Source organism: Notolepis coatsorum (assembly GCF_963971535.1).
Source record: "Notolepis coatsorum genome assembly, chromosome: 11".
Taxonomy (NCBI): domain Eukaryota; kingdom Metazoa; phylum Chordata; class Actinopteri; order Aulopiformes; family Paralepididae; genus Notolepis; species Notolepis coatsorum.
In genome coordinates, this window is record NC_140175.1 from 43,056,917 (window position 1) to 43,084,597 (window position 27,681).

The 27,681-nt window shown below is 43.3% G+C and overlaps 1 protein-coding gene across 1 annotated transcript in view; it reads right to left on the reverse strand.

The window, feature by feature from the left end:
- mcc (MCC regulator of WNT signaling pathway) overlaps positions 1-27,681 on the reverse strand; it is a 311,681-nt gene that overhangs the window by 90,288 nt on the left and 193,712 nt on the right. The window contains 2 exon segments of the mRNA XM_084325292.1: positions 14,988-15,194; positions 24,663-24,826. Of these exon segments, the coding sequence (XP_084181418.1) occupies positions 14,988-15,194; positions 24,663-24,826 (371 nt within the window).

Genomic DNA, 27,681 nt, shown 5'->3' on the forward strand with positions numbered 1-27,681 from the left:
GTGTCTACTGTGTATGTATGTTCCAATATCTTATTTTTTTCTCAGCAGCTTTCTTTAATCAGGAAATCCGTTATTTGGGTTTACAATCATGACAATCAATTAAAAAGTAAGCAGATTTGTTTTGGGTTCCAGTTGAGAAAACACACTGCAGAGAATATCTAGACAGTGAGGCAGTGGTTGCCTCAGCAGGGTGAGAATGTCCAGAATGTAGCAGGCAGGAATTTGGGGGGACAGCGCTGACGACTAAAGAGAGGGTGTGCGACACTGGAGTTTGCCGACGGGCCTCTACTCTCCTTCTAGAGGTTCAACTTCAAAGAGCTAGAGCTCTGAATACGAGTCAAGATCTGTCCCGTTAGCTTGTTTACAGTACAGAACACACATGGCAGACAGCAGGAATATAAATCACAAGGTGGAATTATACACAGATTTCTCAAACAAATGTATTTGATATTTTCTTACTGAACTGGCAGGCTATTTAGAATTGTAGTTGTTTCAGTAAATTATTTTTAGACCATTAGTTTGGGGTCATTGGACAAAAATAATTGAGATAATATGCCTTAAATTTTTCAGAGCGATATAACATTTGTCTGTCACTTTGCTTTGATTTAACACTGTATGTATATATAGGGCTGGGCGATATGGCCTAAAAATAAAATCCCTGATTATATTTTTTTAAATCCGATTTACGATTTAATAGATTTTTTTTTTTTAAACAAGATGAATGTCCCTATTGGGATTTAAGTGCAAACCTAACTTTCACCAATCTTCACTTAAAAAAATTATTTATAATATATATAATATATATATATATATATATTATATATATATATATATATATATATATATATATATATATATATATATATATATATATATAAAATATAAAAGGTTACTCTTGATCAAACAAAGATAAATGTCCCTATTGGGATTAATAACTAGCTTTTTCACCATACTTCACTTAAAACAAATAAAAGGTGCCTCTTGATCATCAAACAAGAATGAATTTCCCTATTGGGATAAATAAAGTGCAAATTGAACTTTCACCAAACATCACTTTTTGTAAAATAAAAGGTGACTCTTAAATATATATATATTTTTTTAAATCGATTAAAATTTTTCAAAGTCGTCCTAAATCATTCATTCGAATGAATCGATATATATGCGTTGGGATACAGTAGGGTGACCATATTTTGATTTCCAAAAAAGAGGACATGCTGGCCCCAGCCTCGAGATACTTAGGGTGTTTTCACACCTAGCTCGTTTGGAGCTGTTGTTCCGGAACCTGGAGCGTTTACCCCATATTTCGGTTAATTTGGGCATATGTGAACACAGCAATCGCATTCTGTTGCGGAACAAAACAAGCGGGCCGAGACCGCCTAGAGAGGGTGGTCTCGGCGCACTTCCAACCGAACCCGAAGCGACTCGTACACTGTGAGAATGCAATCGACTTAACAAACCGACACAACATGACATGATCGAATACTTTTATGCGCCCTGTTTCCTGAACACGGCGCGACCCATTCCTAATCGATCAGAACTAAATCGGCCGATTTACATCACGGCCGAAGGCAGTCCCGAGCCTTCAGATGCTCTCAAAGGGCTGTGAAACTGAAAAACAATGAAACCCCGGACATTTCCATGAATTTATAAACCCCCCCCCGGACGCCCCGGACAGGGCGTGAAAAGAGGACATGTCCGGGCAAAAGAGGACGTTTGGTCACCCTAGGATACAACCCGCTTAGTGTTATCTTTTCATGCACTCTGGACAATGTGCTGAGAATCAGGTGCGGGCATTGTAGCACACAGCATGCAATTCTCTATGTCAGATGTGTTTGGACACATGAAAATACTGCGCTTGGTTTAGGCTTTAGGTTTAGTAATTTCCAAATTGCTGCTGCCATCCTCGTTAACCTCTTAACTGGCGCCCCCAAAAGTGACCATCCCTTACTATCAGTGTATTTATACTATCACTGTACATAATAATACTGTACATACATCAGATTAGCATATTTACTCAGTAGCTTTGTTGTATATATTAAATGTACTCACTTATTACACTGTATATTGTTATGCACTTTCTGTTACCTTGCACTCTGGTTAGATGCCAACTTATTTATCATTATACTGTACTTGTGCTGTACGATGACAATACATTTGAATCTAATCTAATCAAATTTTGGACGTTGCCCATGGCTCTTCGTCTCAGGTTTTTGTATTAGGACACCATTACCCTGCTTCAGCCTGGTATCCGCCACATAAACCTTGATCTTTTCTCATGCCAAATATTAAGAGCTCTGTATGTATGTATCTATGGCTTTGCACACAGGGAAAATCATAGGTCACAGATTCTATGACACCCATAACATTTTACAAGGCTTTATGAGTGCTTGCCTTTTTATAGATATAGTAGGCTACTCTATAAAAAGGACAGTGAAAAGATGCTACTGCAAGTCGCTACTGGTATCACATTTTGACACACACCTCATTTGAGCGTCAATGGACCATGACATGAGGAGAAAGGATCTGGGCTTTATGTGTTGTGCAATGGTGCTCTGCCAAATGACACATCTCTGCTCGTTGAGGCACGTGTGCTGCTTTAATGCTAACGCACTGATAGTAAAGTTCAGTCTCTGTCTTTTCCCTCCCACCCTCTCTCATTTACTGCTATAGCTAGAAACATCAATTTGAACAACAGCTTACAGCACTAACCTCTCCCCCCATGAATAAGGTATCAGATAGTGAGGCCTCGCTCTTCTACAGCATCTTAGTATGTTCTTGTTGCTGCTGCACTGTAGCGCACCCCCAAGAGGAACAGTTTGGAACATTCCAGTGTTGTTCTCTTTCCAGTAGCGTTGCCTTTCAGTTGACTAACTGAGCCTTTAGGGCAGTCCATGAAGACTGTTCTGTCCATGAAGACGGTTCTGTCCATGAAGACGGTTCTGTCCATGAAGACTGTTCTGTCCATGAAGACGGTTCTGTCCATGAAGACTGTTCTGTCCATGAACTGTTCTGTCCATGAAGACTGTTCTGTCCATGAAGACTGTTCTGTCCATGAACTGTTCTGTCCATGAAGACTGTTCTGTCCATGAAGACTGTTCTGTCCATGAAGACGGTTCTGTCCATTGAAAGATAGCACTTGTTTTTCATATGTGTATATAATGTAAATATCTATAGATATTAGTTTATACTTGTTAAACTATAAACGCTGAGACAGACAGAGAACAGAGACAGTGAGAACAGACATCTCCTATGTACGTGTGTTTGTTCCACTCAGGCTGTAAGGCAGGACCGACAGGGAGACTGGGAGACACAGACAGGGGCCTGTGAGAGAGATAAGATACTGGGGAGCAGATAAGAAATGGGAGAGCTCATTCAGGGTCATCATCCACAGCTTTGAATAGTCTGGACATCACTTAGAAGTGATGGGTGCAGGTTGGGAGAGAGAGAGAGAGAGCCGTTGCTATAGTAACGAGATAGTCACACGACGGAGGGAGGTCGACATCGCGAGAGATAGAGAGACTTGAAGAAACTAAGCTGTGGGTTCTTCCGGGTTCGAGTCAGACAAGCAGACGAGCGTTGACAGCGAGACAGCAGAGGAGGAGCACGCCTCGAGGACATAGCTAGCTTCGGCTAATGGGACGGATAGCTTCGGCTAACAGGACAGGCTTCGGTTAGGGATCTAGGCCGCAACCATCAAGAGATATAGAATTATTCATTTAGTTGCTTCACCTTTCAAAGACTTTCAACTTGTTCCATCTTGTACAAGTCTTATGTGTATGAAATATACATAACCATCAAGGAAAGACCACGTTTCCAGTGTTGATTCTTCTGATTACGGATGTACCTGTAACGCTTCCTCCGGTCCTGTGGGACCGGACGGCAACCCTCCTCCCGGTTCGGCTAGATCAGGTGTCGGGCCGTCTCAACTCCCCTTCCATACACCCCTTCATAATACAACATTGCCAACCGGTGGGCTGATGCAGATCTGGCATCAGCTCACTCACCTGATTACTATTAGTTACTGCCATTTATGTTTATTATGTTTATTGTCTGTGTTGTCGTTGTTGTCTCCACTTTGTTAGACTTGTGTTCCCCTGTCTGTGTTTTGTAAATATGTTTTAGTCTTGTTGTTCAATTGTTATTGTTTTTCCCAGTGTGCTCTGTGTTCTGTTGTTTCTGTCTACCACACCTGTGTCCTGTTTGTAATTACCCTCTGTCTCTAATTAGTGTTTGTATATTAGGTGTTGTGGGCCAGCAGACACTTGCTGGTTCATTGTTTTATTGTACCGTTGTTGTCAGTCGTGTTTGTTGTTTTGAAGTAAAAAGCCTTATTATTCACCACTACGCCGTCTCCTGTATATCTCTCCGTTCTACACTGCAAACTGAGTTCCACCACATCATGCCAGCAAAGCGGCACCATCGTAACATGTACCAATGGGTTGCTACAGGGTGTGACAGCCAGTAAGGTAACCATCGACAGATAACAAACACAACGCAGACTTCACGGAAGGCCAGATCGAAGAGTTGATTAGAGGCTGAAGACCACCTAATCTAACACCATAAAAACGGTTCTGTCCATGAAGACGGTTCTGTCCATGAAGATGGTTCTGTCCATGAAGACTGTTCTGTCCATGAAGACGGTTCTGTCCATGAAGACGGTTCTGTCCATGAAGACGGTTCTGTTCATGAAGATTGTTCTGTCAATTCAACGTTTATTAATGTTTCCCTTTTCCTGCTGAATGAGTAATAAAACGATACACAGATCTCTGGCATCACAATAATCAAAATATATGATTTAGTCTTTGCGATTCATTTGCAGAATAAACATTTGTGAGAAACCCAATGTCACCCAATGTCATGTGATTTGTTGATTAAACCAACTAATGAATTAACTGAAATAATCCTGCGAATAATAATGATCATAATAGTCACCAAAGAATTCCTTTGGTTGAGGACAGCCCTGCTCTTCAGAAAGCACGAGGACTGGCGGCTGAGTGGCGCAGTGGGCAAGGTGCTCGCCACTAACACAGGAGATGGTGGTATCGAGCCCAGCTCTCGCCATTGCTACCGGCTGGCCGGTCGTTCATACTAACACAATTGGCAGTGTTAGAGGGTGGGAAAGCCGGTGGGTGGGGATTGGACGTTGTGGACAGCGACTCCTACAGGTCGGTTGGGTGACGCCGGTCCGGCGGAAACAGGAAGTATCGGGGGCAGCGTGAGCCTCCCACGCGTTACTCCTCGCCACTGAGAGTTCGAGCTGCTGGGGTGAAAAGATGCAACAGGCTGCCTCCTCGTGTACCGGAGGGGACACGTGATGCAAGGCTTCTATCCTCACTACAGCCGACCAGTGGGAGGCATAGTCTAGCAACGTTCAAGACAGGGGAGGGAAGAATTGGATAATGCAAAATTGGGATGGGAGAAAAATAGAAATGGGGAGAAAAAGTGGATAAAAAAAAAGAAAGCACGAGGACTGGTCCAACCAGACATTTGAGACACAACAAGTTGTGTGTTTTGTGGCTGTTCAGTTCCACAACACAGCGTTTGAGAAGAATTATTGGCCATACAGTGACAGCTGCAGCAAGAACATCAGAACGCAAAGAGGACTTCTACCACAGACAAAGTGGCATCTGCCAGCAATGGTATTCCTCCTATCTGCGCTTCCAGATGAACTAATGAAAGGAACGGGAAAAAGGAATGGAAACTCTGTATTTGCCAAGTACATTTACATACCGGTATACCAGGAATGTATCCTGCCTATTTAGGAGCAGTGGTCAGCTGTAGTCGAGGGCCCCGGGACCCAATTTAATTGGTCAAGAGCTGTGGCAGGAGTGTGTACCTAGTATGCAAGTATTTTAGCTGTGGCAGGAGTGTGTACCTACTAATATGCAAGTATTTTAGGCGTGGGAGAAAAACCCACGAACACGGGGAGAACATGCCGATTCCACACAGAAAGGCCTCCTGCCAGGGTTCAAACCCGGGGCCTCCCCGCCGTGCGGCAGCCATGCTAACCACTGCCCCACCGTGACAGCAGGGGTAAGCAGAGAAAGACAAACCCAGGAAGAAGGTCAGAGGGGCTGAGTTGTCGTAAACGGACACTTGAGTGTCACACTGCTTTGATCTGTGGAGTTCTTTCAGTGTCGCTCCGTGGGCCAGGTGGTGCTTCACCAAAGTGTTGCAAGACTTTATGTAATGACACAGGATAACCTGAGTGAGTGTGTGCGCACGTGCACCTTCTTACAGAGAGAGAGAGAGAGAGAGAGAGAGAGAGAGAGAGAGAGAGAGAGAGAGAGAGAGAGAGAGAGAGAGAGGGGGGGGGGGGAAGGAAGGGAGGGTGACAGAGAGATTGACACGAGACAATGATCACAACAAGCCAGATTCAAAACCCACAACACTGCAAACCCATGTTTGTCAGTTTGTAAACTGTCTCTGCTTAGTCACAGTCTACCCTGACAGATGTTTATTTCATGTCAGTCCTACAGCTCTTTTCTATACTAGGAAACACAGTGGAATGAACATGAGTTAAAAACCTGGGTGAGGAAAACAAAAACCCTGGCTTTCAACACAATGGGACTCTTGTGCTCTAGACTCTTTAGCACGAACAGATGCACCGAAACACAAGGGAAGCTGGCGTGGCCCACATTAGGTATCCACAGAGCGTGAGGGCCCTGAGGCAAGTTGGCCAAGAGCTTCAGGCATCCCAACAAACAAATACCACTAGACGGGACTTGTTCATTCAGGTTTTATAACCTTTTCATAACCTAAAACATATTACTCAACTATTTGGCCTCCTCATTGTGAGAAAGTTCCATTAACTTCTGGTTGACACAGCATAGCCTGTATTTGGTCTGCTTACATCTTCTCATCTCAAACATCTTCTCATCTCATCTCAAACATCTCCTCATCTCATGTATCTCCTCATAGCATCTGAAACATCTCATCGCATATATCTTCTCATCTAATCTCAAACATCTTCTCATCTCAAACATCTCACCTCATATCTTCTCATCTCATCTAATCTCAAACCTCATCTCATACATCTTCTCATCTCATTTAAAATATCTTCTCATCTAATCTCAACATTTTTATATCAAACATCTCCTCATCTAATCTCAAACATTTGATCTAATCTCAAACATTTCTCGTGACTCAAACTCATCTCAAACTTTTCTTGCTGTCGACTAAAACACATGTATTCAATCAATATCCCAAAAAGAATTATGCACTTTGCTACTAAGGCATTTACCTTGCCTATACTCCTGTTTCCATGTCTTTGGCAGCATTGGATATCTGCTGCACACATAACATTTTTGGCACACACAAGTACTTCAACAATGCTATCGCCTGGGAGCACACATGCTGCATCCATACATCTGCTGCTGGATGATGCCTAATGTCCCACCTGGTGGAGGCAGTGGAGCAGGACAATATCCCCAGCAGTAACCCTAACCCTAACCCCATGGACGGCAAGAGGGAGAGAGAAGGAATTAATTTCAGACAAGACGGGAAAGGCGAGAGAGTGACAGCGAGAGAGAGAGAGGGAGGAGGAGAGAAGGTGATGGAAAGAGATAAAAGGGGGAAGGGAGAGGCCAGGGTAACGAGATGCAAAGGGAGAGACACATAGAAAGTGAGGGTGGAGGAGAGAGAACAAGGAATAGACACAGTAGAAGAGAGAGAAAAAGAGAAAGGGTGAGGGATAGAGAAAACTAAATAGAGAGAACAAGAGAGACAGCAGAAGAGATAGAACAATAGATAGACAGCAGGAGAGAAAAAGAGAAAAGAGTGAGTGAGAGAGAATAAAGGATAGAAAGAGATTGTATTTCCGGACACAGATGCAACCTGGCAGTGACTCTGAACAGACCTGATTTCCCCCTTCTCTCCTGCCAGACAAAAACAAGCCAACATGGCTACAGCTATAGCTGCCAAAGGATACTGGTAGGGACTGCAACTGGGACTGTGCCGCACGGCGGCCGCGCTCGCCAGCTGCCTCAAAAAGGCAGAAAAATGAAAATGATAGGTCTTGACGAGAGGCGTGGGCCGGTGGGAACCAGTCATTATGTAATCTGGGACTTCCTTGTAATTTCTCCCATTTCAAAGGCGAGAGCAGGGACTGTGACACGGGTGCCTGAGGGCTGGACGAGGTGTGTCTTGACGTGCACGTGGCTGGACGAGGTGCGTCTTGACGTGCACGTGGCTGGACGAGGTGAGTCTTGACGTGCACATGGCTGGACTAGGTGCGTCTTGACGTGCACGTGGCTGGATGAGGTGAGTCTTGACGTGCACGTGGCTGGACGAGGTGCGTCTTGACGTGCACGTGGCTGGACGAGGTGTGTCTTGACGTGCACGTGGCTGGACGAGGTGCGTCTTGACGTGCACGTGGCTGGACGAGGTGAGTCTTGACGTGCACGTGGCTGGACGAGGTGCGTCTTGACGTGCACGTGGCTGGACGAGGTGAGTCTTGACGTGCACGTGGCTGGACGAGGTGCGTCTTGACGTGCACGTGGCTGGACGAGGTGTGTCTTGACGTACACGTGGCTGGACGAGGTGAGTCTTGACGTGCACGTGGCTGGATGAGGTGCGTCTTGACGTGCACGTGGCTGGATGAGGTGCGTCTTGACGTGCACGTGGCTGGACGAGGTGAGTCTTGACGTGCACGTGGCTGGACGAGGTGTCTTGACGTGCACGTGGCCCACTCATATGCACCTGCTTTATGAGGTAGATTACCGCCTGTGCCAGACAGACTGATCCATGGTCTTTTTCCCCCCTCTGTTCACTGCCTTCGTTCCAGCAATGAAACCCACTTCAATAAAATATTAACAGCTGCAGACAACTGATTCCTCCAACCAGCTGATAAGAACAAGCTGTATTCTACTATATAAAAGCTGTAGTCTTTTTGTACAACAAGTTAATATGAAGTAAATAAAAGACGTGCTAAATACATACGTACTGCTGCCATTGAACTTGGCAAATAAAGAGTTTCCTTCCTCTCATACATTACAGACTATGATCCTTGCACATAAATTACCTTTATAGATATTGAACATGAACAGAATGACCAGACAACATGAAAGGGGGCATATTATGTCAGAACCAGAGAGTTGTGGCTTTTTAATAAACTTAATGTCCCTTCTGTGTTATTAACAAACTGCTGAGACGATAATTATCACAATATACTTTTCCTCGATATAAATATGAAATGTGGTCAAAAAAAAGAAAAAAAAAAGCATTATTAATGCCAGTCATAAAAGTTTTATTGCTATACAGTTTGTGTTCATGTTCTACCTCAAATTTGTGGACAGACTTGTCTTTCTTGCCCGCAGCTTAAAGTAGTGGCTTTGCTTGCCCAAAAGACAATACTGACCAAATTGAGATTTATTTTTCTCGTCCATTTATTTTGTTTGCTTTCTAATTTAAAATACAGTTTGAAACCGTCCGTACACAGTAGGCTATGTGTGCTAATCAGACTTGAGATTTCATTTATTTTTCATTCTTAATACCAGAATTAAGATTTTATTTATTTATTTACTTTCATTGTTAACACATTCTGCGCCATAAACGAGTTAACTCGTTATTGGCCGCCATGCGTTGAGTGCCAGAAACGAGTTAACTAGTTATTTCGTTTATTCGCTATATCTATTCATAATTCATAGCTGCAGCCTCTGGTATCTCCTTCAGAGCCTGTCTGAGCTGGCAGACGGTCAACACCGCCCTCTACTGCCAGGCGGAGTTATTGCATCTCATTGAAAATGGGCTGTTGTGTTTTAGGAGCCGATCTGAGCCGGCCCGTCATTGTGAAACGGTTGGTAGTGTGGTACAGACCTCCACGAGCATTATTTGAAATTGCGATCAGATATTTGGATTATCTCGTTTGCATTAAATCAGATACAAGGTAAGAACATTATATATAAATTTGGTCGTTGATCTGACATTTATTTCTACCCCGATCACAGCTATCTGTGTGGACTGTGTATGGCTGTTTACCGTTGGGTAGGAGGAGGGGAGGGGGCGAGCGCCCCGCTACGGCGGTCATTTCATGTATGGACGATGAGACATAATAATGATAATCTAGCGTTGATTTCAGGATTATTAGATAATCAGCCGAAAAATTACAACGTGATGACTGGATTACAGTAAAATGCCTTTTTCTTGTCTTTTTCCTGGAATTACTGAAAAACACCCAAACCATACTCTATACAAAACAGTATAAAACGGAAATGTACGGATGAAAAAACTATTTGTCTCTGGCATGTTGACTAGAAGCAACTCACTGAGACTCAACGGCGTTATTAGACCCATAGATATAATATAAGATATATTTTAAGCACTCGCAAATGTCACAGTCTAAAACTATATCCATTGAATAAAGACCTGGCGATGAATGGGGTATCAGCGCCCCCTGCTGCTGGCGGTCAATGTGTTAATGCCAGTTATAAAAGTTTTATTGTTATACAGTTTGTGTTCATGTTCTACCTCAGATTTGTGGTTTGGCAAGTACTGTAGGCCTAGTTTGTCATGTTCTGTCAATAAAGAATATTCTGAACCACAATTAACCTTTTGATTTGTTCAGCTTTCATTCAGCAGCAAAAATAGCCTTTAAACTTGACAGAAATAATTATTTCATGTATATCGAGATAATTATCGATATCGAGTGATATGAAAACTGTTATCGCGATAACATTTTTGGCCATATCACCCAGCCCTACTGAGACGGCAGGATCCAGATCCATACTGTACTGCCAGGTGTAAAAAATAAATACAAATAAAGGGTAAAAAGTTAAGGCAGACTATGGGGCCTTGAGACCCAAATAAGGGGGAATCCATCTTAGTAAAGGCAGCACAGGAGGAAAGTGGCCCCCAAGGACGCTGCCTGGAGTGTGCATAGCAAATCCTTTTAAGGAGCTTCCAGTTGAGAAAGCAGTGCAATGCATTTGTCCAATTAGTCTGGGAAAACGGAGCGATTTCATTAGAGGAGAGCAGAGAGAGAGAGAGAGAGAGAGAGAGAGAGAGAGAGAGAGAGAGAGAGAGAGAGAGAGAGAGAGAGAGAGAGAGAGAGAGAGAGAGAGAGAGAGAGAGAGAGAGAGAGAGAAGTGGTGGTGGTGGAGGAGGAGGAGGTGGGGCAGTGCAGTGCTCCATGCTGAGGTGACTACTGTCTGTTGTACCGTGGCTCTGTGCCTGAATCGGCTAGGGTGGTTAGCAGGGCACTCCCAACTTGTGTCACCCCGTGCATCTGGGACCTAATCGCGTTACGGACCTTAACCAGCTTCGGCGATCCTCGGGAGGCCAGAGGATTTGATTATGTGTCTAAAAGTGCTGGACATATTGATTCGGCCTGAGCGGCTCGCTGGGCGTCCAGCAACACGACCGCAAATTCAAAGGCTTCATTCTTTCACCGCATGGAGAAATCCATGTGCCCTGGTGCAGACTGTGACAGCTTCTCCTTGAAGGGACCCTGAATAAACTTCCTGGTAATTAGAAATGGTGTGTCCATCTGTCTGTCTGTCGGTGGCCTACCAACACACCAGAGAACATCTATATTTGAACCGCCAAGCTCTCCCCGCAGCCCTCTGACAGGCATGTGAAAACGTAATTACATGCCTCGCTCCTCTTTGCTAAGATCTCTTTGATACTGGGGCATGTTAGGACAAAGACTCTGATGAGATTTGACAAGACTTCAAATAAAACCCTTGTCAAAAATTGCACACCTTCTCGCAATCATCTTTGAAGAGGCTATTAGAACTGTGAAACAAGACAAAAGCAAAAACTCTGATTCCCCCTGCAGACATCCATCACCCTGCTAGATATCATGACAGGTGTACTGTAGCAAAAGGTTGATTTTGATCAAACCTGTCGTTCAAAAGTTGAATGTTTAAATATCAACATTATCTGGCCATCCTCAGTAAATAATATCAGAGAGAGAGAGAGAGAGAGAGAGAGACGGGCTCAGCCCCTCCCATTCCTCACTATTAAAGCTCCGCAAAAACTAAACTTATCTCAGCCAGAGTACACCGTGACTTGGACATACAGGGATGGGGAGGATGCCGTTGCTTGCAGAGTTTTCACTGGACATAGAAACAGCACAACTTGCGAGAGGAGTTGTCACAGGGCTGTCGAACGCAGGGCTGAATAGATGTCTTATCTTCTGATTATGCACTGGATTTCTACCTGGGCGGGTCTTAATCTACCTGCTCTCAAGATACCAAAATGTGAAATCGGTACTCAGTAGTACCGATGTAATTTGGTCGGCATTTACATACTACTACCACATCAAAGCATCAAACCGCCCTAATAGGCAAAACAAATATTTGAATAGATATCACTATGAAACTTTCCCAGTTTGTTATGTACATATAAACTAAGAAAAAATATATTGCAAGTTTTCTGAATTGTATGTTTATATATGCAAATGAGGCACTTCCCAATTAAATATGTGCACATTGCATGTATCGCCAAGACACGAATCACCAAGACACGAATCACCAACATGGATAATGCCAGATTCAAAAACTTTCATTTTGTTGATAGATTCAAAACTAAACTTCTTTCAGAGGGGATTGTGGCTATGTCCTCTTATCAGCCCATACATCAGGAAATACTGTCTACTGTCATATTATTTTTATTATTTTCGCCTAGTTTTGGTATAAAATGTACTATAAACCTGAATGATATATCAACAAACCCCTCTGAACTAAGAAGCATAATATGGATGGGAAGAAATGTGGAAAGTTTGGTGTGTGTAGGTACTAGGGAAATGGAGTTCCGTGTCTTTGTGTGCAAGTAAAAAAGCATAAAACTAGTTTTTCAGAAAACGACCTTAACACTTTGATTGCCTAAGGCTAAATTCATGATATACCATAGGTTGCCGGCTCTATTTGTCTATGGAGAAATTCCCCTTCTTTGCAGGGCTATAACTTTTTAAATTCTATTGCTAAATTGCCATTATTAGGGCCCATTCAATGTCCTATATGTATTGTTCAGGGTGAAGCAACGTTAAACTTTTTCATTCACATATTCATACTAAAGTATGGTCTAATGTAGTATGTTTTCATCTCTTTCTGCAGCTTTCTCCAGAACGTGATCTATAGCCCCAAATGCATTATATTGATGATGAAATACAGTTTGATGGCAATCGGGGCGATATAAAAAAATCCAACTGGATGGACTTCTGGAAGTTACTACACGTAATCTGATGTTGACCGGATGGCCGAGGGGGCGTTTATAATTCCGTGGGCAGCGTTATACCATTCATCTAATGTGGGTCAAATGTTCATCATAGCAGTTAGTATCGTAAACATTGAAAAATAACGCTGAATCTTACCGTATCTTCCTCGCGCCGTTGGGCGATGAGCGTGGAACAGACATTTTCCTATTATGGGATATAGAAATATCCGGTCCATTTCCAGGTTGTATAATAATATATACGTCCAAATCATGTTGTTTTTTCGAGTTATTTGCAGCGATCGATGTTCACTGTGTGAAGACTGAGTCTCTCTAACACTAGCGAGTGCCCGGACCCCATATGGAGTGAGTCCTACCGGGTTAAAGGTAACATCCTTTTTTTCGATCTGCCGATCGGCCACCAGATGGCGGTCTTGAACCGCTAGAGGATTGAGAGGAGATCACACTTGTATCTCAGGGCCCCGGAAAGGAAATATGATTCCGATCACAGATTTTTTAAATATTGATATCAAAGACGAGTTACGGCGTCTTGAGCATGGCGGGGAAGGACGCCTAAAAGCGTCTTCCGGCAGTTAAAGTGTTAAGGTTCTGTATTGTAATTGTGATCTATGGACACAATCAGACAAACTGAAGTAAAATAAACAACTAATTGTCTGTTTTCGATATTTTAATGTGTGGATGTGACAGGCAGGTCAACAGCAGACCGGAAAACTATGGCGGAATATTTTGAAGAGAAACTATAGAACTTGTTTTACAATTACCGGCATTTGTGTGATGTCTCCATACTGCTCCATATAGCTGGCAAAGCTGCAACAAAATAAATGGAAACAGGTCCGAGACCTTTTTCTGCCGTGATCTCAACATTAGCAAAATAGTAACCTCCTATGTCGCCATGTTTATGTTTATGTTGCATAATCCGGATAGTGGATAGTTCACAAGGAAGATTTTTATTTTTTTTTTTTTTTTTTTTAATCTTTTCCCCCCTCCTTTTTCCTCCGATTTTCTCCCATCCCAATGTTAGTCGTTATGCCAATTCCCAATCCCCTTCCTGGTCGCTGCGCACTTACCCCCCACAGTCGGTCTGGGAGAGTGGAGGCTATCACGTGCTTCCTCCGACACACGTCTAGCCAATCAACCGCTTCTTTTCACCTGGCAGCGCGGACTCTCACTGAGAGTGTGTAACGCGTGGAAGGATCACACTACCGCCCTTAGATCCTATCCGCGCTTAGCAGGCGCCCCGACCGAACTGTAGGAGTCGCTGTTTACAACGACCCGGACCCACCCCGCCAGCTTCTCCCACCCTCTAATACTGCCAATTGTATTAGTGTGAACGGCCAGCCAAGCTGGTGACAACCCCGGAGCTGTGAGCTGGATTCGAACAGGCGAATCCAGCGTCTCCGGGGTTGGTGACGAACGCAATCTCCGCTACGCCACCTGACCGCCCCAAGATATTCTTCTTCTATATAATTCTATGGTGTCGGCCAGGGAGGATTCAGCCCTGATCTGCCCCCTAGTGAATAAACCTTTCAAACCTCCAGGTACACGCAAATCACACATATATGAACACTGCCACTCACTGTGCAGCTGCTTGTCTATGTGTATGTAATGCAAGGTTCAAATCTAGTATATCAGAGCCCTCATTTATTGGCTTGCATTGCAGGGCACATTTTTCACCAAATCACCAACCAGTGATGTTTTCAGTTCACCTCATATCAAAGATGTTTTCTTGTTTATTTACGTCCATTCAACATATTTCTTTTTTTGTTGAAATCCAATCTGACAACCCTATCAGACACGTCCTCAAGTTCACTCACCCGTCGCCGAAGGCGGTCGCGCTCCTCTCTGATGGTGTTCATGGTGGCCTTGGTGCGGTTCAGGTCCTCCTCCTTGCTGCACAACATGGCCGTCAAGCTCTCGTTCTCTTCCCTGAGGCCGGCCAGCTCCTTCTCCCAGCGGACCCTCTCCTCTGACAGGCTGGGGTAGAAGTCCCTGCCCAGAGCCCCCTCGATCTCTTCCACAGTCTGGGCACACGAGACGGGGAGAGAGACCAGAGAGGAATGTCAGTTTACTGAGATTCTCTGTGCTAAAAATTAGAATATGTATTTGAATGCATAATGGTTTCTTAAAATGACATGGTCAGCGTTATATTCACGACTAAGCAGTTGTACAGAGTAAGTGTAATTGATTTGTAGGCAACCGGGGTAGCTCACAAGGGCAACCAATAATGACCTTTAGATTCGATTAAAATATATTGTCATTATACAGCACAAGTACAGTACAATAAAAATACGTTTTGCAACCAACCAGAGTGCAAATGTAACAGTAAAGTGCAATAGTAACATACAATGTACAGGTGATTAAACTGGGTATAAAATATATAAATTAGTACTAATGAGTAATAGTGCTAATCAGATGTAACAGGGTTGTAGTATTAATACATACAGTGATACAGGTATAAGACACTATGGTAGTCTTGCCAGCAGTGTAACTAGTAAGAGTAGGTGAGGGATATGTACATATACTGTATAGTACGAATGCCTGAATACAGATATAGTATCTAGATATGTAAAAAGGATTATATGCAGGTCTGTACAGGCAGATGTGGATAGATATATATATGGTGAGAATATAATATATATTAGAGCTGGGCCGTTAACGGCGTTAACGTGCTGCGTTAACGCTATACTAGTATCGCGCGATAATATAATTAACGCATTAATCTAAAAAAAAAAAGTTTTTTTTACATTTTCTTTTTTTTTACATTTTTTTTTTTTTTTACCTTTATTTACCCAGGGTAGGTTCGCTGAGCACAGATGCTCTTTTTCAGGAACGCCCTGCTTCACATTCACACAGTTCCATTCACACCTGGGAGCTGCCCAGTACAACCACAGTTGACACCATTGGCCACTGAGCAACTCCACTGGAGCAGTTGATTCAAGCCATGTCACATACCGTAATTCCTCTAATAGTAACCGGGTCTCAAATACAAGCCGGGTCTCTATTAATGGCCGGGTGCGCTCTTGAGCTAAGCAATTATAAGCCGGCCTCCTAATACAAGCCGGGTTACTAATATACTGAGCTGCATACTGAGCTAGTTACTTGATTTCACTTTGAAAACGTTGAAATGACCAGTGACCACCTGTAATTGCACTGTTTACTATTTCATACAGTACTTGGTTTCAATAAATGAACCCAGTACATTTTACTGGGTTCAAACTGACACAAAATGTTGATTTATTCATTATGATCCGTTTGAAAATTTGAAATATAGGCCTCCCTCTTATACAGGCCTCCTCCTAATACAAGCCTGGTACCCGCTACAGTTGAAACAAATACAAGCCGGGGTTACTATTAGAGGAATTACGGTAGTTCAAGTTTGAAATTATTCTTTCTGTTTTGCTCCTGAGAGTGCTAGATACTGTACTGTACTGGTAATATTATTTATTTGTGTTAACTTCTGAATAAAACAACTTATTAAACACAAGTACATCTTATTGAACATTATTTTGATATTTCATTACCAATTATCATAGCAAAACAGCTTTTTCAAACAGTCTGTAATGCATTTTGGAGACGGGAGATGGGCTCATGGTGTAATGGGCCACCTGGCCTGAGAAACATAAGGAGGAAAGAAAAAGTAAGGACTTACTTCTGGTCATTATTTGGGTAGAACACACATATTTTGAATGCCTTCGGCAGTTTTTTTTTTTTAGCCATTTTAATTTTTAATCTAGATTAATCTAGATTAAATCCAGGATTGCAGATAGATTAATCTAGATTAAAAAAAATTATCTATGCCCACCTCTAATATATATATATATATATATATATATGGGTTATATGCAGGTGTATAAGTAGTTATATAGGATTATATTTATATGCAGGTATATTCAGACACATATGGATATATATAATATATATATATGCGGTAAATATAAATACATAAATCTATATATACAGTATGTACAGCACTATTGTACATGCAATCATAGAGTTATATGGGTAGACTATATAGTATGAGGTAGGTAGTTTTGATTATTATGATGAAACAAGATTACAGTGTAGGGCAGTTGTAGACAGTGAAAGCAGTAGGTACTAGGTAGGTATAAATTGAGTATAGGCAACAGAGTTTGTACAGTATAGGTAACAGAGCCTAGGATGTAGGCAATGGAGTTCAGAGTTCATATGGTATGGGGGGGGGGGATGTCATCATGGTACAGAGTTAAGGGAGATGACAGCTGAGGGAAAGAAGCTGTTTCTGAGTCTGCTCGACTTGGAGCAGAGGTACCTGTAGCACCTCCATTACTGGTCCTGTAGGCCAACTCATCGTTGTTTTTGATGAGGCCCACCACTGCTTCAATACAAATGTGAAGACTGTCCTGCTCTACGGCTCTGAGATGTGGAAGACTACCGAGGGCCTCACAAGCAAGATCCAGGTGTTTTTCAACAAATGCCTGCGCTACATCCTCAAGCTGTGGTGGCCCATCAAAACCACAAATGAAGAGCTGTGGAGGATAACCAACCAGTACAGCATAGCTATCACCATCAAAAGAAGAAAGTGGAACTGGATAGGGCATACTCGTAGGAAGGACTCAAACAACATCACTAGACAGGCCTTGGACTACAACCTGCAGGGGAAGAGGAAAGCCGGTAGGCAGAGGAAAGCCGGTAGGCAGAGAAACACCTGGAGACGTTCCACACTCCAAGACCTAAAGAACATCGGAGTGAGCTGGCAAGAAGCAAAGGCCCTGGCCCAGAAGAGAGTGAGATGGAGAGCTCTGGTGGACGCCCTATGCCCCCTAACGGGGTAAAGAGGATTAAGTCAAGTAAGTCAGTCCACCACCGCTGTGTCATCTGCAAACTTGATAATGGTGTTGGTGCCATAGGAGTGCAGTCGTGGGTGAAGAGGGAGTAGAGAAGGGGCACACAGCCTTGCGGTACGCCGGTGTTCAGGGTGAAGAGGTAAGATTGTCTATCCTAACAAACTGGGGTCTGTTAGTTAGGAAGTCAAGTATCCAGTTGCAGACAGATGGGGTTAATGTTGAGGTCCTTGGTTTCCACAAGGTCACCAAGTTTGGAGATGAGTTGCATGAATGCATTCTGGTATTGCTCTCATCCAGGTGGGAGAGGGCGGAATGTACAGTAGTGCTGAGGAGATGGTGTCCTCTGTGCTCCTGTTCTCACGGTAGACAAATTGGTGTCTGTCCAGTGAGGGTGAAAGGCCAGATTTGAGGTGAGTCAGGACCAGCCTCTCGAAGCACTTCATGATAATGGGCTGAGTACAACAGGGTGGAAGTCATTGAGGCTCATGGCAGAGGAATGTTTCGGCACTGGCACAATGGAGGTGGTTTTAAAGCACGCTGGGACAACTGCCGGGGCTAGTGATGGGTTGAAGATGTCAGTTAAGACCTTGGTCAGCTGCTCAGCACAGTTCCTGAGCACACGGCCGGGGATGCCATCAGGGCCGTCGCCTTACCTGCATTAGTCCTGCTCAGTGTGATACATACGTCGGTGGAGGAGAGAGTGAGGGGTTGGAGGTTAGCAGGGAGAGCCTCCTGGTTGTCCCTGTCAAATCGGGCATAAAAGCTATTGAACTCATTAGGGAGGGAGGGGTCAGTGGTTAGGGGAGAGTTGTTGGTGGGTTTATAGTCTGTGATGGCCCGGATGCCCTGCCACATGCGTCTGGGTTCGGAGTTGTTGAAGTTCTCTGCTTAACACTTTGAGTGCCACGCCGGGTTTTCCTTTTTACCCCCTTGATGCCACCATCCACTTCAATGTTAACGTTAATATCGCCTAATCTATGTTTTAAATTATGGCTATGTGTCTAATCTGCCTGTCGCTTATCAAAGACTATTTTCCAGTCAGTGCTGTCAAGGCAGATTGGTTTTTTATCGCTTCATTTCCGTTTCAGAGCATTTAGAAAAGCACCCGTTTTGAGATAAAAAACAGTTAATTCTGGACCATTCTATGAAAATCGTCTTTTACTGGAATATTTCACAACGTTGATATTCGTCGGCCTATTTATGAATCGTTTTCAAATAAACGCTAGATGATCAATATTATACGTGCACGCAAGCACATTCGGGCCGCGCACGGATAATCGCCGCGTTGATTTCCTCTTGGACTTTTACAGTGAAACCGAAAGAGCCCATTTCACAAAACAGCTTATAACTTCATCAAAATTAGTCTGATTATCCTAACACTGATAACATAGATTCATTACCTGACATCAGATGGTATCCAACTGGTATATTCCAATTCCTGATCACCATTCGAAAAAATCGAAGTGTATAGATCCACCGTGTGTACAGTGCAGTACATGATTCCGCGGGGCTGAGAGGCTCCAGAATGAAATGTGGTAACCCCGGCTGGATCAGTGGACTGGAAAATGTGGAGTACCGGATTTTTTCCCCATCCATTTTCATTGAGTCCATTCCAAAATCCCTTATGTCATCTGGGAGACGATAGGGGGCGCTTTTTTCCACATATGATCGCCGGCGGTTCTCGGGTATACTCGGGTAGGCTCGCGTGATGCAATATGATTTCAGATCGCTAAAAAAAAAAAAAAAAAAAAAAAATCCGAGAAATCTCGTGAGTGGCTTTCAACCACATATTAATAAACCCGAGATATCTCGTGTGTGGCAGTTAAAGTGTTAATTCACCTATTCAGGTTAGCCCTGGCTGAACAGCAGGCCTGCGTGTCACCAGACCTAAAAGCGGTGTCACATGCCTTTAGCAGTAGATGGACCTTCATGATCATCCACGGTATTAAGCCAGGATTCTGTGAAAATCATGATGTTGCAATCTTTAATCCATTCATGATTGATCATCCGCAGCTCATCCATTTTGTTCACCAGAGACCACACGTTAGTGAGGAATATGCTGGGTAACGCTAAGCAGTGCAGAGCTAGTTTAACCCTCAGTCCTCCGCGCGTACCCCTCTTCTATCTGCGATCACGGCGGGGGCGAGGAGCTTGGCCGGTGTCTGCACAATCTCGTTGGGGAGCTGATTATTGTCAATAACGTTGCCAGATTGTTGTAATTCAACTGGAGAGACGGCGAGCCTCGCGTTGTGCATGTGCAGCCATCTTGAGTCACGGATGTAACAGAGACGTACACAAGAAAAAGTACCACTCTGAGAAATGTATCCCTTGATAATTGAATGACATAATCTTCTCGATTAAAGCATTCGCCTCTGCAACCATATGTACCCCTGCTAGCAGGGTCAAATCCCACTGGAACCTTCTCTCTCGTGTCCACCATCTCCATCTATCCCCACCCCCTGCTCTCCTACTGTCATTAAAGGAAAATCACAAAGCGTAATGGATTGCCCTCTCCCCTCCTTTAGAAACACTTCACAGATAGCATACACCCTATGAGCAAGGCTTACCGACCTCCCCGCTCTCTTCATATCGTTTACACAGTCCTAGACTGATTCATGGTCAACCTCTCTTATCCATGCTCTCCATCTACTGGTCCTCATCCCTCCATCTCTCTCCCCCTCTTCCTTCCACATAACCATAATGTCACCCCTGTTTTTTTTTTGTAATCTGACCTCGTCCATCCTCGTCCATCCTCAGTCGCTCTCTCTCTCTGCTCAGTCCATCTCGCACGCCCCCCCCATATCAATCCACCTGCCTTTTTCCTCTCTTGTTTGAGAGAGGGAGTGAGAGAATGGAGTGAACAGCTCTAAAAGGCAGCAAGGAGGGAATGAACAACAAATCCCAAGTCTCACTCTATCTCCTGCAGATCCCTGGGCAATATTTTCCCATTTACTGCGAAGATTGAAGATGGAAGAGATAGGTCGAGGCTTTAGCGATGCAGTAGGAACGCCTAGATGGCTGGTGTGATACAGCCTGGGCTCGGTTAATGGAATTTATATTTAACAACCACACAAATTGAAGAAGCTTCTAAACATAAAGGTGTCCTGGACCCCTCGCCCGCCCCCTTCATAAATAATGTCAAGAACTCAGTACTCTCACATACCATCCTTGAGATACAGCTGTGGCTTCATTTTAACACTGGACTTATTGATTATGTTAATACTTATTTCTGGTTAGCATCAATGGGAAATTACATCATTTGAACCACCATTTAAAACCACACATCTGCTGGATGCTTTCCCTCTAATCGTATACGCCTCAGTACCAACATGTGCAGTAACTTAACCTCACATGTGTCGTCTGGTGAAACACCTCATATCAACAATAGACTATCAAGAACAGCATAGCCTGTAAAATACACTTGGTTTCCTTTTACAGGCCAGTTGAAATGGGATTGGGCTCACAAAGTGACAACATGGCACTGTTCCAAATGTAGCCCTGGTCCATATTCTCAGAGTGCTTGTGGAGAGCATCCTCAAAGGCCAGTGTTTAATAGGTGAGAGTAACAAAGAAAAAATGAGGGAAGCAACAGTTGTGATTGGAGGATCAAGAAAAGAGGGTGGGTGAAGCTAACAAAGGAAGACTGGAGGACCTGGCGTAGGTTTGGGATTAGGCCCCCTTGGCTAGAGCTGTGAAAAAGCGACTGTTCTCTCCCCACAAAAGGTAATTGGATTAGGATTAAGAGAGGTCAGTGACACTTTGATTCATAATGAGAAACGCTGTTCGATTTCCTCTCTGCCAAGCAGCCGGAGAAACCACTCGTCCACGTAATCCATTACCGCAGAGAGTCTCAGCACGGAGATTAAACACAGCATAAAAACATTCCTATGAAAAATCATTCATATGGTAATTAGAGCAAAAGTTCAAAGCTGAATGTGTACTATATATGTATCAGATTGCCCACAACACAAATACAAATACTATCAATATGGGAAAAATCTGTAACATTTAGGTGACAGTAAATCTAATATGGACGACTATGTATTTGTCTCTAAAGTCTTATCTCCATCTCTTTCCTGTATTGATTCACTGACAAAAGATCTCTATCGCCAAGGGCCAGGATTGGCATTGTGGAGTGAGAATTTGCGGTAAGCCCCGAATCCACTTTATACGAGGCTGTGAATCGCTCTCTAAAGCCGGCAAAAATTTACTCCGCTCTGCAGTTGACAGTCTATCCACGCAGCGTACGAATTTCCACTGAACTGTCAGCTCACATTGTGTGAAATTACAATGTGTATATGAGGCCGGGAGCTCTCGCCAGTCACTCCTTCTCACTCCTTCTCTCTCTATCTCTCTGCTTGTGTTGTGTGTGTGCATTTGTGTGTCATCATCATCTAGGCCCATTTGCACGACAACCAATAACAGGCTTCTCAGTATGTGGCAGGCAGCTGATATTCCCTGCAGACATTGTCATCACCGCTGCAGAGCTGATGGGTTGCCAGCCTCACACACACGCACGCACACACACACTCTATTATCAGTGAGTTGAGGTGTGGGTGATGGACCACCGTGTGTGTGACATCAGTGTCTCACGCACGCACACACGCACACACACACACACAGCTGAGTGGTGGGCTGAGGGTCACCCTAGGACCCCTGCTGTCTGGTAGAGGTGTTTCCAGAGTGGGGACAGGTGAGGGGACAACAATTCAACAACATTGTTTCCAGGTTTATTTTCCAATGCATTCAGAGGTGCTCTATTCCAATCCCACAGTACATTTACAAGTCAGCCGTGCCATACATTTTTTTTTTATCTTGGGGCTTTTCTAGACCGTCTAGAGTAGGGATGGGACAGAATATTCGAAAATTTGAATATTCTATCCCATATCTACATTCGATGTTCATGTCAGAAAAAATAATAATAAATAAAAATAAAACATTTCTTCTTATTTCATTCCTTTTTATATTTAGAGGCAGCCTAATTTTCATAGCCTAATTGATCTAAAAGATGCACATGCTACTGTTTCTGTTTGTTTATTAAAACCAGTTGATAGAAGTGCCTATTTATGTGCAATACCCTTTGATTTTAATTATCAATTCTATTAAAAAGAATAACTGAATTTAACCGAAACTGAACATTTTAACTGAATTCAAACTGAAAAAATAAATAACAATATATTTTTAATTAAAAAAAATAATAATTAAAAAAGAATTATTCACTTATATGACATTTATGTAGGTATGACACAGGACGACAAGCATTTTTAGTATAGAAATGTGTCAACAGACTAAAGCAGGGAACCACAATATTTTGCATACAAATTATGCAGAATGTAATATCATAACTATATAATAATCTATTATTTTTCTTGCAATTGAGCCAATTTTCCTTAGGTACGGTTTTTTGGTGTGTGTTCAACAGAATGTAGTATCAAAAACACGTTCACAAAAAGTATGGGTTACTGAATGCTGAACTGCACTGTTATAATCACTAAGCCATTGTAAGACCTTACCTGTGTCCATGTATCACTTGTCTCTGCTGCCCTTTGATTAAAAAACTTCTGTATGTCCATTTTCCTTTTTTTGTGTGGCATATTTCAGTTAGTCACAGTAAAAGTCACCTAGTAAAGTGAGATAATTGACAATATCAAAACATGCTAGGGCTGTACCGAATGGTTCGAAGCTTCGTTCATAATGTTGACATTCGAATTATAAATCAACATAAAAAATTGTGATTATTAAAAAAAAAAAAAAAAAAAAAAAAAAAAAAAAAAATTGCTAAGGTATGGCGAGTGCCATACATTGCCATACCAAAACGACACCCCTGACTGAACCTACTGATTCCCAATGAGGCCTCACTTGCTAGAAATACATTTATTAAAGGAACATGCCAATATTATGCGATATGCGCTTACCGTCTTCTCCAGAGTCAAACAAAAAGATAAGATACCAATTTACTCTCAATTTCGTGCGTTCAGTAGAAAGCTATCTAGCTGCAAGCTAGCTTAGCCTAGCACAAATGGAAGCGGATATGGACCAGCTAGCCTGGCTATTGGCGAAAAACAAATGTCCCAGAGAAATCTCCTTCCATTAATTTGCCGCCAGACAGCCTTCTCAAACAGTTTAGTAACACACACAGAGAGGAAATTGGTTTCTATCTTCTTGTCTGACTCTGGAGAAGTGCATTTCCCATAATGTTGGCGTGTTTTATTTTTTTTACATTTCTATAACCTTTATTTACCCAGGCAAGCAAGTAAGAACCAATTCTGATTTTATTTATTGTCAAAAGTATGCATAATGTTGTGTTAATTCCACAACAAGAGATATGTAATGTTAATTACCTGAAATTATTCAGTTTTTTGGGGGGGGGGGGGGAAACCCTGCATATATCGGTATCGGTTGATATCGGTATCGGAAATTAAGAGTTGGACAATATCGGTATCGGTAAAAAAGCCAATATCGAGCATCCCTAATATATATATATATATATATATATATATTTTTTTTTTTCTTTTTTCTCGTCTATCATCATTTATCGTGGTATGCCATACAAAACATCCTAACTGATCTAAGAGGAACTATTAATTGAAATAGAAAGGGGTAGATTGGTTTTCACTGGCACAATGGCACCAATAGGATTGACTTAAGAGGTGTGGGCTCCCCCACCTTGATGGCCAGGTCACAGTGCTCGCTGGCGGTGGTCAGCTGCTCGATGTGGCGGTCCACCTCGGCCACAGACAGGCTGCACGTGCTCTTCTTCCTGCCGCAGAGCACGCTCTCCAGCCCCGTCAGCACGCGCTGCAGCTCCGAGTTCAGGTCGCTGCAGTGGTCTACATGGGAGGGGGGGGAGAGAGAGAGAGAGAGAGAGAGAGAGAGAGAGAGAGAGAGAGAGAGAGAGAGAGAGAGAGAGAGAGAGAGAGAGAGAGAGAGAGAGAGAGAGAGAGAGAGAGAGAGAGAGAGAGAGAGAGAGAGAGAGAGAGAAGGAGGGAGGTTAATGATGGCTGGTCAAGGATGTGACAGAAGAAAATGTCCGTTTGACGTCAGTGTAAATGTCTGGGGAGGATGTAACCTTGCCGGCCGTCTGGATCTGGCGAACTGACCCCCGTTCAGGAGAGGTTTAGCACCGATAAAACTTTTTTCTACTGCCAATACTGCCAGTACTAAAGGTAGAATATGTGATGCCATCAAACAGAGGTTGCAGTATGACAACAATACTGTCTTTAACACTAGCACAGCCATGGAGAAAATGACACTAATTCCCGCCAGCAACGGGTCAGATGACCCGACAGCCTTTAGAATGAAGATGGGAGGGGGAGAAGGGAGGGAGGGTCAATGAGGGAGGGAGGGAGAAGGAGAAAGGGAGGGAGGGAGAGAGAGAGAGGGAGGGAGAGAGGAAGGGAGGGAGAGGAAGTGAGAAGGAGGGAGAGGGAGGTATAGAGAGAGGGAAAGAGAGGGAGAAAGAGAGAGGGAGAGAGAGAGGGAGGGAGAAGGAGAGAGAGGGAGGGACTGGGAGGGAGAGAAAGAGAGGGGGGAGAGAAAGGGAGAGAGAGAAAGGGAGGGAGAGTGAAAGGGAGGGAGGGAGGTGGCCGCTCAGCAGAAATAGCTGAAATAACATTTTAATTCCATTTTCCTGAAGTCATTTAGAAATTTCAGAAACCGTGCCAGATAAAACTGGTACTTTTAGGAAAAGTCATTGAGTGACAGAGCTGGAGCTCGACTGAGTGACGAGGATACATTTATTGAAAATGCCTAGGGGTCATGTGACCCCTTGTCGGCTGTGCTAGTGTTAAAGGAAGGCGATACTACAAAACAACATACATCTTTTTTGCAGAGCCTTAGGTCAACATGTGTCAGTACTACGGATTGGAAATAACAACGCCGTTGACAAGTCTGGATATCTAGATTCACCACCTAGGGCAATGTTTTTATTATTTGTTGAGGGGGGGGGGGGGGGGGGGGGGGGGCTGTCTGTTGGTTCCCAGCCTTTAACACAATGGCGCCCAAGGACGTATTTATCCGTGTTTCGACTCCAACGGTTGTGGACAGAGGCACGGATAAATCCGTGGCAAGTTGTTATTGCTTTTATTCCATTTTATAATAATAACCTATTCAAGGTCGTTGAGCGGCACTGCAAATCTACCCTACTCTATGAATTCGAGAAGGTGCAATACCGGCCAGATCCTCTTAGGGGCGCTATCGCGATAATGCAGTGTTCCCTGTGGCCGAATGGTGGACTATTTTTTTTGAAATTGTTTTTGAGTTTCCAGTAGCAGGATTCTGGATGTGTAGCATGTAGATTGGATTACGTTTTGCATCGCAGATTTCACCATGCAATAAGGGGATTTATCATCAGCCAATGGACATATCGATCTACCAGATGGTGATCGATAACGGGGAAATGCTCGGGGACATCCCACCGGACCACGGTAAGATCTTTTTCACGGAAAGTACATCCCGATCGGGCCTTGCTTTGATAGCCATCCAGGCGTTCGGCCTAGGAGGCTAACGCGGTTATTGGTGATCAATAATCAGAAACGACGTCGTACCGATCATATGCAGTTTGAGTTTTAACTAGAGCGTATCTATAACCGAAATGCCATTGGATTTAACGTTATTAGCTATTAGCCCTGTATCTCGGCTTCCAGGAAATATACTAGACCAAATCCGGTATAAAGCTTATATTCACGGCGCTATAAAATGAGAACCTATTGATGAAAATATTTTTTCTTTAAGCCATTTTGAAGGGACGGTTTATGGACTCAATTGACAATGAGAATGGACAGATGGCAATACTATAAAGTAGGGATGGCCGATATTATCGGCCGACCGATATTATCGGCTGATATCGGCAGTAAAATGTGATATCGGAAAATATCGGTATCGGTAAAAAGATAAAAAAAAACAATAACAATAGTGCATCCAGTGAAATTATTAGTTACCTGAAATTATTCAGTTTTTTTGGGGGGGAAACCCTGCATATATCGGTATCGGTTGATATCGGTATCGGAAATTAAGAGTTGGACAATATCGGAATATCGGTATCGGTAAAAAAGCCAATATCGAGCATCCCTACTATAAAGTATAGATTTAGCTCTACAAACAGCCCCATGTTTGTTTACATTCCCCGGTCCTCTTGAGATTAATTAGACTCATCCCAATGGCCCCGAATGTGTTAATAAATACCATCATAGGGTTGATGACATCGTTCTGATATAATAAATCCTCAAATCCAGGATATATATATTTATATATAAATAATATCGTTGCTATTTACAATCAGTCGTACCGACACTCACACATTAGCCCCCGGCTCAACTAAGCTAGCTGTTTGCCGGCGCTGAGATACTACCAGTGTAGACGTAGACCATTCGTTTGGTGTCACTGGGAGGGCGGGGGTTAAATCTATTATTCACCAGCACACCAGATACAACATCCTTCTATTTTTATAGTATGCTGCATATGCCTCTCTTGGTGTCAGATTTTAGTACAGAGGAATTTATCAAAACATTCCTGTTGTCAGCCCAGTATCCCTTACCAGTATCAGTGTTGTTGTATCCCTAATAAGATCTCATGCTGTCAACTGAGGAGGAACCCATGAGATCCAGATGGCCGGTGAAGTTAGAGAGAGAGCATATAGGGCAGAATGACTCATGATCAGATGATGAGACTCATGGGGCAGATGATA